Source organism: Daphnia carinata, chromosome 6 (genome assembly GCF_022539665.2).
Source record: "Daphnia carinata strain CSIRO-1 chromosome 6, CSIRO_AGI_Dcar_HiC_V3, whole genome shotgun sequence".
NCBI classification, from domain to species: Eukaryota; Metazoa; Arthropoda; class Branchiopoda; order Diplostraca; family Daphniidae; genus Daphnia; species Daphnia carinata.
In genome coordinates this window covers 5,610,036-5,621,560 of record NC_081336.1, presented here as the reverse complement: position 1 = coordinate 5,621,560, position 11,525 = coordinate 5,610,036, and the positions used below count along the sequence as shown (strand labels likewise).

Here is an 11,525-nt window from a genome sequence, read left to right as displayed (position 1 = left end):
GACGGCAGAAAACGGGCGGGTCCACGGGCAATAAAAGGGAATTCTTGATTTGTAAAAAGAATTAAACGTAGACGGGCGAAAAATAGGCGTAGGCCGATTTTCTGAAAAATAGCGTTAAAATGCGCTAGCGCCACCTATCCCCCGGCCCTGGACGGGTCCTACGGTACTAGTTGGAATATAATCAAAGAATACACTTGCAAAAATGTTAAAGGGAAAAGAACGTCTCTATGGCCTAGGGTAAAAATATTAGTGTTTTAACTAGTTATTTTAATGTCCTTGGCTGCATGGTGTGGTGCCTTAAAAGTATAACTATTCTTAATAATCTCGATGTTACATCGAGGCGTGGAGCAATGTTCATCGCTTGAAGTTCTTGAAAGAGAAGCTTGCAAGCGTAGGGAATACGGATAGAAGAAACGCAATCACTTGATTTGCAATAGTGACACCAACCAGAAGATCCAATGAAACCACACTGATTGCAATCATCAAAATCATACGCATCACTCGAGATCATCAATCGCTCCAAGATTAGCATGCTGCAAGAAAAATACGACCAGTAAAATTTGAATAATAATTACGATCAGTGACGATTTACACAAACCTAGATCCGCACGTGATGAGGCAATCACGTTCCATTTCACCAAGGCGAAGGCCCCCATCGCGGGCACGACCTTCGGTAGGCTGCCGTGTCAGGACAGCTCGTGGTCCACGCGAACGCGCATGCATCTTATCCATCACCATGTGCTTCAACGTTTGATAGTATCCCTAATCATTATTAAGTAAATTAAATCGGTACACAATTATAATAAGATCGCGGTTTGCTTATGTACAGGTCCAAAATAAATATAAGCTGTAAGCGGCTCCCCTGTTGTTCCAGAAGTCATACACTCTTTACCCTGATAATTGTATCCATGCGAGATCAATTCTTCACTTACGTCTTGTACCTATAGTAAAACCATGACATAACAAAATTCAAAATGAATGTTAAAATTCGCACCTTACATCCGCCAAAAGCGGTACCGTAGTGAAACTTTCCTTCCATGAGCCCCGCTTTTCCAGCCAAAAATTCAATCAGTTTACCGACTGTCACGCGAGATGGAAATCCGTGTGGATTGATGATTACATCAGGAAAAATTCCAAGCTCTGTGAAGGGTAGGTCTTCCTGTTCTGCAATAAGCGCTGTAATAGATAATCGGGCTTTAATAAGAGGCCAAGAGAATCAACACAACAAAAGGCTTTAACCGGTAACTCCTTTTTGACCATATCGACTGCTGAATTTGTCGCCAATATCAGGTCGCCGAGTCTGTCGTAATTGGATTTTAATTTGTTTGCCTCTTTGGCATTGGAAGAAAACATAACCTTTTCAACATATGAAGGAATCTAAATAAAAAATAAAACAATAAATTCTAAAAACTAAGCCTATAAAACTGTACAAATTTACGTGATGGGAACGTCACGATATTCTGGCATTTGAGCCGCAGCGGGCGCACCCGGTCCAACAGTAACCACGGGAACGGTCGGCATAATTTTATTGATTAGCACCTTTTTACCATAAAAATAGAAAATAATTGTAGGGCCAGCATCAACTTTGATCGAATTATATACCTGTTTAGGTTGAACAGGTTGCCCGACACAAGCAAAGCCATCCATGTCGATAATTTCATGTTTCCATGTTGGTTTCTTAGTTGTTGGATCAACCATAGGACCATTAACACGATCTCTGCTTTGATTGCTATACCGCTTCAACACGCATTTTTCATTCCTGTAAACTAAACAACGCCCATAACCTAACGGTAAAATAAATTTGAACAATTTTCGACATGATGTTAAAAGAAAACGCAAAAATCTCATGTTGCTATTTACCTCGATCCTAAGAAGCTTTGTTTAAAACAGAAGCATCTTCGATATCGAATCCAGAATAGCTCATCACGGCGACCATAGCATTTTGGCCAGCTGGAATATTTTCGAAATTGACGAGCTCAATCGTGCGTGTCTTAACCATTGGTTTGTGTGGGTAAACCAGGTTGTAGAGGAGCGAATCAATTCGGTTTCGTTGGTTGCACGCGATGGTACCCATCGCCTGTTTACCCATAGCGCACTGGTAAGTATTTCGTGGACTTTGGTTGTGATGAGGATACGGAATTAATCCTCCACAGACGCCAGCAAAGTAAATGGCTCAATTTCAAGATGGGTCGTCTCTACGGTGATATCCGACTCGTACACAGCAATGTTGCTATCATTCTCTTCATTCACATCCAAGAATTCTATCAGCCCGTCATGAGTGAAGTCTTCAAATGTCCGAAAGCCACCTGCCAGTTCTTGCATATGTCTTTCTGTTATAGCTGGTTTTCCTTTTCGGGCGATTATATATGGCCTACGGTTAGAGAATTCAAACAATACAAAATTGGTAACTTCATAACCTAGACTGTTATACCGGCATAGACGACCACCATCGCAGCTGATGTAAACGGCTCTTGTTAAAAAATGTGGATAAATGGAAACAAAGGTGTTGATGTAGCCGTGGCGGCGAGCCAGTTTGAAACATCGGATCAAGCGTTCGTAATCGTTAACGAGTCCTAGAATATTTCCTAAAATACGAGTAGATAATGCAGTGAAAACAATCGTAATCTATGAGACACATATAAAAAGTAAAAGAACCGTTGAAGAAAACATTGTATATATTCGGGTCGCTGCATCTCTTCCCCACTGAATAGATTAATATCTTCAACTGCCATGTTCTGTGGAATCCGGATGATGGGTTCTTCCTCTGCCTCCGTAGTAACATGAGTCATCAGCGCCAGATTTTTTACTAGCCCGCATCCCTAAATGATATCACCATAAAGGCCATATTAAATTGTTTTACGTTTCTGGAGAAAACAATCACATTTGTTTTAAAAGCTAATTAGTTTACTTCTCCTTCTGGTGTATCTGACGGACACATCATACCTATCAAAAGAATTTTTTAAATTTGAAATTAAATAAAACCTATGACATTTGGTGACAAAGAAAAAGTATTGTTACCCCACTGAGAAGGTTGGAGAGAACGGGGACCAGATACTTTGCGTGTCTTTTCGAATTGAGAATTCACCCGAGTCATCATCCCAAGTCCAGAGATGTTAGACAAGCGGCAAAGCGTTTGTGTGACGGAAAGGCAAGGGCCTTTCCATTCGGAAGCGTTTTATCGTCCAATTTCCCTAAGAAATACAATTAAGTTACGGATTTCGAAGAGCGAACCAAGAGAAAATTGAGTATTTCAGTAGCAATGGCATTTTCTAATCCCAAAGTTATATGATCGGCCTTTATATATTTAATTGCATCAAACTGGGCCGCCTTAACCTTGGGAATTTTCTTATCCGCGATTGCCTTTAATTCGACATTCACCCGCTTGAACAAATCTTCGAACAACAGGGAAAGTAGTGAACTCGCTAACTCCATGCGCTTGTGGCCATAATAATCAGGGTCGTCAACTGATGCTGGATCATTTTCGGCTTGAATGACCCGGCGAATCATCAGCTAGCTTTAAAATTGAAATTTTCCACCTATGCAAATATGATAATTATGACATTGTACATCAATGAAAACGTAAAATCTTACCGGAACGTGAGCTAAAACGGCGGTGGCAAGCATCTCTCTAGCCTCTTCAACAGGCGTTTTCTTTGGACCCCCCAAAAAACGCTTTTGACGCAGTTTGTTTCCCAAATGCCTGCAGTACACAATCCAAAAAGATTATTATGTGCATAGATATACAGAATTTTGAAGATGTATTGGATACTTCAGTGCTTGCTGTTGAGTAAAGATCGATGCGCGCACACATTCTTCTAAAGAGGGCGCAAATGCCGCCATGACACGATCATCAGTGCCAATCATTTAGGCTATTTCTTGATCAGCCAAAATCCCCATAGCTTTAAAAACTATGACGACAGGGACATCCTTGAAGTGTTTGAAAGAAAATAAGTCAGTCTACGCTTTCAGAATAACGCATCACAACATTACATCCTGAAAACTATTTTGCTTCAAATAGTATTTTCCTTTATTCATGATGACATTGGTGCGCGTTTTCGTTCCGTGCGTGCTGCTGGTTACTTGACATGACATGTTGCCTTTTCTATCATGCTCAACAATTATCTGATTTATCGACATTTGTTCTTGAACTATGATCACCTAAAATTGACCGCTATGAAAAGTTACGACTAAACAGCAATTTACCAAAAAAATTTTTACCTTTTCATTTCCCCGAACAATGAAATAACCACCACAATCATATGGACATTCATTTTTTTTTTTTGCCATTTCTGCAGGTGAAATACCAGCCAATGTGCAGTTTGAGCTCCTTAACATGATTGGCATTCTTCCAATAGAAATACCATTGCGTATAACTCTTTGCTGTCCCCTGGTGTACTCGATATCAACAGTAACTGGAGCTGAATAAGTCATGTCTCTTAACCTACACTCATGAGGAGTGGTGAGCCGAGACTATTGAATTCAAACAGCATATGGAATAAAGGCTGATACTTTAAAGGATTTTTTAAAAATTATTACATGCTGCATATCTTCTATGGAATCTGGTTTTCCCACATGAATGTCCAAGTACTTTAGGTAGAATATTTGACCAGCATGGCTCACTACCTTTTCATTTGCTTTAACAATTTTCTTGATGTCCACATTGATGAAGTAATTGTACGAATCAACAAGCTGTTTAACCAACCCTTTTGTTCTTGAGAAAAGCCGGAACCAACTTCCATTTTTCCTGTAAGTTTGACAAAATCATTAGCTTCGTCAGTCATTAACAGAATTTTAGAATTACCTCAACAGTCTTAATTGGTTCTAATAATTTTTCAAGATCTCCATAAATATCCCTGTGTGATTCTCCCATCTTCTTAGTTTCACAGTTCTGCCACTTAATCTAATTTTAAAATTTCCGGTGTCATCTACTTAAATTTTTTCACAACTTACATCGTCTCACAATCTTGTTCTTTCTCAAACTGTTCAGCGGAGCCTTTAAGCCAACGCTTCTATCATGTGGAAAAAATTGGAACCCAGGCGCAAACACGCGTGTATCAAGAATACTAATCAAATTGGAAATGCCAATAGGGTTAAGACCTCCCTCGGACTACGGGCCTGAACACGTGAGCAGTTCCGATAAAGCTCGCTGCAGCAGCACTGAAATGCGGACGCATTTTGGATTGCAGTTGGCGCCTAAACGGTCAACCATCTACCGGACGTTTGACGCGAAAACACAAGTTCACTGAAAAGTTGAACTAAAGGTTGATGCCATAATTGACATGGGCGTGAGGTTAACATTGAAAAATTAAATTAAGTTTTATTATGTTTTGGTTTCAGATTTTGTATTTAGAATTCCGGAAGTGAAATTGGACGATTAATCCTTTTACTTTTTTAGATACTAGACAAATAAGCACAATACATGCCATACGAAGTACGAATGGACGAATATGAAAGATTCTTAGATCCAGACCCTACATGACCTGTGCCGTTTAAACTAGGTAGGAGAGAAGACGTGTCCAAAAAACACGCTCAAAGTGCGCAAAATCCACCAAGTTACGGCCTTATCCCGCCCGACAGGCACGAGCGAAGTGCACCCATGCCCAGCCTCTGATCTCTTTGTAAAAAGCGCGCCGAGTGCCAAAAGAACAATGTATCATGGCAACTCACCCCCCACGAAAAGGCATTGCAACACAATGGATAACTTACACCCGGTGATCGTCAGACTCATGGACGACAAACCCAACTTCAAGCAAATCGCTGAAAGAGATGCCGTCCACAAAGCTATACTAGCTATCATAGGTGAACCAAAGGACTCCAAAGTGATGGCAGGAGGCGACCTACTAGTCCACGCAACAGACGCGACGCAACAAGCCAAGCTGCTAAAAATAGTGAACATAACAGGTAGACCAGCCACGTGCATGCTGCCAAACCGATCCTCTGAGGCTAAAAATAGGTGTAATCTTCGGGGTCCCAGTTAGCGATAGCGATTAAGAAATTCTCGAAGCACTCGCAGGACAAGATGTCACCCACGTGAAGCGTTTACCGATACGCGACAAACCGGGCACTAAATCTGAGACAGTCCTTTTGACTTTCGCGTCGGTCGTACCAGATAGAGTAAGATGGCAATCGCTGAGCTACCAAGTGCAGGGATCAATACCAAGCCCTTACAGGTGCAGGAAATGCTGGAGGTTAGGTCACACGGCATCCAGATGTAATGCAAATGGGAACAATTGGAAAAAATGTTGAACGCAACACCTAGAAAATCTTGAATGCTTAACCAGGTGTATTAACTGCGGTAGCAACGAACATGAGGCCGACAACTACGCTGTATGCCCGACCTTTCTAGAGATGAAAAAGATTATTAAAATGGCGGTCTTAGAGGGCATATCGGTACAGGAGGCACGCATGCGATACACCAACAGCTACAAACCAACGGCCAGGCATATCACGAAACCAGGAACCCTACCCAGCCCAGATCCCGTGAGCCAACTGCAGACTTGCAAAATTCATGAACGCGATCAAGAGATGGCGATATTGAAGAGCCAAATACAGGCCCTGCAGGATCAAGTGAAGGCCATCACCGCTACAGCAATTCCAAACATCAAAGGGAAGATAAATAGCCTAGGGGAAGACCTGTAAAACACAAATAAAAAGATCAGCCATTTCAACAAGCGGTTCGATAACCTAGACAAAAGACAATTGGAAAACGCCATTCACCAAGAAAACAGATTCGACAGACTAGAACTTCTAATAAGCAACCTAATTGGGCATGGTATCCCCGGACCTCCGTCAGATACCACTACCGACCCACTCGGAGCATCACCGAAGCCTCTAATGCTACACCAAAACATCTCAGCGAGCCTCAGCCCCATGTTCAGCTCCACCAGTCAATGGTGCGACGAAATGGACACAATAGATAATGATAAATAGATCCACTATCACGCCCACGTCAAAAAATTTCAAGTGCATTCAATGGAACGTTAGAGGGCTAACTAAAGCCAAACTTGAAGAGTTCAGGAATTTTATATCTTTAGTTAAACCAAAAATCGTTATGTTAAGTGAAACCCATATCACACCCTCAAGAAGGACCGCCCTGATAAACAAGGTGGAGGAGTGTCGATACTAGTTCACAAACAATTAATCTCCTCGCCAATTAATATAAATTAACCAGCCACCGTGGAAGCCATCGGTGCCAGTGTCTTATCAGTTAACAACAAACCATTGGATTTCCTATCAGTGTATGTGCCAAAAGGTGACTGTGAAGTTCACGAAATTGAGTACCTCCTCTCCAGACCAAACAAGACAGTAATCGGAGGGAACTTCAACGCCCACCACAGCATGTGGGAGAGCGGCACGCAGACTAATAAAGCAGGCAGGTCAATCTACGTAGCCCTATTAAATAGCCAAGATATGTGCCCAATAACGCCCGTAGATCTCGGCACACGAATTGACCCCTCCACGGGAAAATCCTCCACTATCGACCTAACAATGACCTCTTCGGGATTGGTAGCAGCGGCCTCAATCGAAGTAGGCCCCTATCTAGGGAGCGACCACCTACCCCTAATCCTGACTCTCAACAAAACCCCAACACGCAGTACCGGCAGGCCACCCACATGGATAATCAATGAAAAGAAAAGGGGGGAATGGAACAACAGGCTGGACAAGTATCTTACAGAGAAAAACTTCCCTAATATCGGTGATCCCGAGACAGCTGCAACAACGTTCACGAACGCCATTAACACAGCTAGTAAAGCATGCTTCAAGAAATCACAACCTCAACCCAGGAAATACGCAGCACAAAACTGCCCATGGTGGAACGAAGAGTGCAACAGAAAGGTAAAAAATGCACGAAAAGCCTTTAGAGAACGGTGTAAAACACCACTCTCGTCATTAAAGCGCACAGAATGGAGCAAAGCGGTAGCACTGAAGAAGAAATGCATCATCACGGCCAAGAAAAAAGCATGGGAGTCCTTTATCACCAACCTCGGAACCAACGATTAACCAAAGCTGTGGTCTTTCACGAACGGTATGATAGGCAAGGGATCCAATCCCTCCCCAGACGGCACAACTATCAAAGCCAATGAGGTAACCTATAACTCAGCTAGGGAAAAAGCGGAACTATTCTTAGACATTTTCAGTCACGTCCACCCATCAAACATCCCAGCAAACAAACCTTTCGATTCAATAATTAATGGGAAAATATCATCCAGCCACCCTAGCATCCTTAATGACCCAATAACGATAGAAGAAATAGAAAAATGCCTCCCAAAATCCAAAAGCAAAGCAATGGGGATAGATCTCATACACAACTCTGTAAAGTTTCCAAATCCCGTGTATTTGCAGTGAGCTGCCGAAACAACTCCGAATTACAAGCTACAAAATATGCAGTATTTATACTACTACAGAACACAAATGCTGAAGGTAAAGTGGGAGGAGATACGTTCACTTTCACTTGTGAAACGCTTGAGGGATGTAAAAGGTGTGGCTCCTTTTGGTTAGCCTTTGGGCTTGTTACATTCCTTCCCCTCTTCGATAATAAGAATTGGTCCTCCAATTTGCATTTTCCGTCACCGACTACAGCTGTTGCTATGGTTGAATAATAAAACTTGTTCCTTCACCTAAAATTTAAGAAAAAGCGTTGAATGTGATTTTAAAAAGATTGTTGGCGTATTGTCTTTTTTCTTTTCTTCTTTTATTCTTGTTTTTCTTTCTGCCTGATATTTCTGCTATGTTGATTATGGCTTGTTCTTTTTCCTCGCGGCTGTATTTTTGGAGTTCTTTTCCTTTAATTTTATTCAAGGAACTAATGTTATGTTTTAGTTTCCCATTTTTGGAATATGGTTTGCGCTCTTGTGCTGCATGTTTCTGTTCCAGCCGCGTGTCCATGGGAGTCTTTTATCCCTGCGTCTGCTCCGTGTAGCAGTAAAATCTCGATCATGTCGATTCGGTTGAATCCGCTTGCTACGTGTAAGGCGGTTTCGCCTGAATCGTCTTGTTGGTTGATATTGATTATTCTCTTTGCGCAAATTTGGGTGGCCAGGTCTTCTAGGCCATACATGGCTAAATAATGCAGAACGGTTCTGCCGTCAGGTGTTGCAATGTTGATGTTAGTTGGTGTCCATATTAACGATGCACATTCTTGGTTTTTGTGTGAGATTGCCAACATTAAGGGAGTTTCTCCGTTGTAGTTGCGAGCTGTAAATTCGCAGTTGTTATGTTTTAGGATCCTCAGTAACAGTAGATCATTTTCGGCCGCTGCGATATGACCAATTGTTTTGCCGTGATGGAGTATCTCTGGGTCTGCTCCGAAGGATAGTAGAAGATCGGTGATTTCGTACCTACATCTTCGTACGCTGGTTTGAGTCATGTCTGTTCCTCTTCGAATCTTTCATTGAGGAATGTGGCCATCTTCTGTCTTGGCCAACCCTGTTGAGTTTTGAATTCGTTTTGGATGCACCTTCTTACTACCTGCATTGGAGCTCCCATCATTGTTAATGAAAGTTTTCCGTTTTCTAAGTCTATCATGGCTTGTCTTCGTAGTTGGATTTTTTCTGCTCGCTCCGCTGATATGGATGCCATTGTTTTCATCCGACAGTTTTTGCATGATTCCGTTTCCCTGTGTTGGTCGTCCGGCTTGTTCCTTTTTTGGGGAGGCTCACATTGAAGGTAGGTGTCACTGTCATACCCCAATATAAAATCAACACTGTGTTCAATTTCCATGTCGGGTTCCATTCCACAATACGCCGTTAATCCCTCGTTTTCATCATCACTTGATTCACTGCTGTTATTCACTTCCTCTTTATTTCCGTAAAAGTCGTTCTTTTCCGCTTCTATTCCATTCCATCCCATGTATTGTACTAATTGCTTGTTTACATCCGTACTTTTCGGACTTTCTTTTGCTCTGCAGTCCGGTTGGCTATCCTCACTTTTGGTGTCCTCGATGGTGATCAGTTCGTGTACTTTTTCCATTTTCCTGGGGAAGATGGTACCTTTACAGTCGTAAATTTTTGTGATGAAATTGTTTTCCATTTTGAGATGAGTTAATGTGATGCACATGAATTGTAAAACTTTGTTGGATTTATGCCATTGAAACACTGGGAAGAGTTTCGCAGTTTTGCAAACCTTTCAAAGTTTATCGCATTGCTTTTTTCTTTTCCTTTAAGTTCTTGTTTCTATGTTCTTAATTTAATAACAAGTTTTCGTGCATTTAATTATGTTCTATTTTCTGTTTTATCTCCTTTTTGGGTGAGTATGTTTCTACGTCTTGTGTTGCGTTGACTTTTGGATTTATCGTAGTCGCGACGAGCGATCGAAAATCCTGTTTGTATTTGAACTTTCTTTATTCCTTTTTTAGTCATTGTCGTTTCTTATAGAGATTTTATTGCACTTCTTGAGTTAGTTTTCTTCGTTCTTTCGAAGAGATTACTGCTTGTTTCTGTTGCTCTTGTTTTGAGTTTTATTTTATTTAATTTTTTTTTTCGATGGAGCTATTCGAATATAGATATGTTTTTCAGTATTGCTCTCTGGTTGATATAGCACTGTGGTGTGTTGATTATTCCTTTTTTCTTCTCCCGAAAGCCTTTTCCGTAGGTTCCGTTCGGAAGATCGGAGCTTTTTCCTCAGCATTTTTCGAATGGCCTTTGATATGCCGGATGCTCCACCACGTGATTTCGGGTACAGGCGCCCTTGGATTAATGATTATTATTATCAGTAAGTTTTTTTGTTTTTTTTTTTAATTTGTTTGTTCGTTGTAGTAATAATCTGATTTCTTTCAGCAACCATCTTGGGTACGCACGTTACCGCGATGTCTATCCTTTGAGGTTCGCCCGGTTTCTTTGGAGTCTGGAGTCTGGGGATGATATTTATCACACTACTTCAACGTCTTCTCGGTTGATGCGGGAGCATCTCCAAGAAGAACATGAAGATCGGTTGGCGATAACACATGTTGCGCAGATCTACAATTATCTTCTCTATGGCGATCCTCTTCCCGAACGTGATTCCGCGGATGGATGATTTTATTTTCCTTTGTTTATGTTATTATTTGTTTTTTGTTTGTTATTTTGTAGTTAAGATGTTAGGGGGAAATACAAAATTGTTATTCGAGTTTGTGTGTTTGTTTGTTTTTACTATAAAGTTTCGAAGTATTGGATAGTGGTAAGTGATGAAAATTTTTTTTTTTTTTTTTAGATTTGAAATTATAATTGTTGCTGACTCCGTGCCGAGTAGCAACAGAGAGAGGATGATGATGAGTGATAATGGATGAAAATGGAGATGAGAGATGATAACAAACAAACGCTTTATTTTTTTTGGATAAACCCTCGATTTGAGTAAGACGGGAACAAAAAAGAAAACTGAGACACAACGAGGTGAAAAATGAGGCTAGGCAGAGACACGAGTCTGGATTGAAAAAAAGGTGAGACGAAAAAGGAGACAACTTATCTGGGTGGTTACTTTACTGATACGATCCCTTTCACTAGAAAGGGGTAAAACGAAAACTAAAAAAGCACAATGAACGCTTAGGCCCG

The 11,525-nt window shown here is 41.2% G+C and overlaps 1 protein-coding gene and 1 pseudogene across 1 annotated transcript; both read right to left on the bottom strand.

The window, feature by feature from the left end:
* Positions 1 to 262: 262 nt before the first annotated feature.
* LOC130703302 (DNA-directed RNA polymerase III subunit RPC2-like) lies at positions 263 to 4,870 on the bottom strand (annotated as a pseudogene).
* Positions 4,871 to 8,809: 3,939 nt separating this feature from the next.
* On the bottom strand, positions 8,810 to 9,969 carry LOC130703301 (poly [ADP-ribose] polymerase tankyrase-2-like). The gene is made up of 2 exons (XM_057524790.1): positions 9,660 to 9,969; positions 8,810 to 9,195 (listed from the first exon to the last, which is right to left on the bottom strand). The coding sequence occupies exons 1-2, from the start codon at positions 9,967 to 9,969 to the stop codon at positions 8,810 to 8,812; spliced, it is 696 nt and encodes a 231-aa protein (XP_057380773.1).
* Positions 9,970 to 11,525: the final 1,556 nt, after the last annotated feature.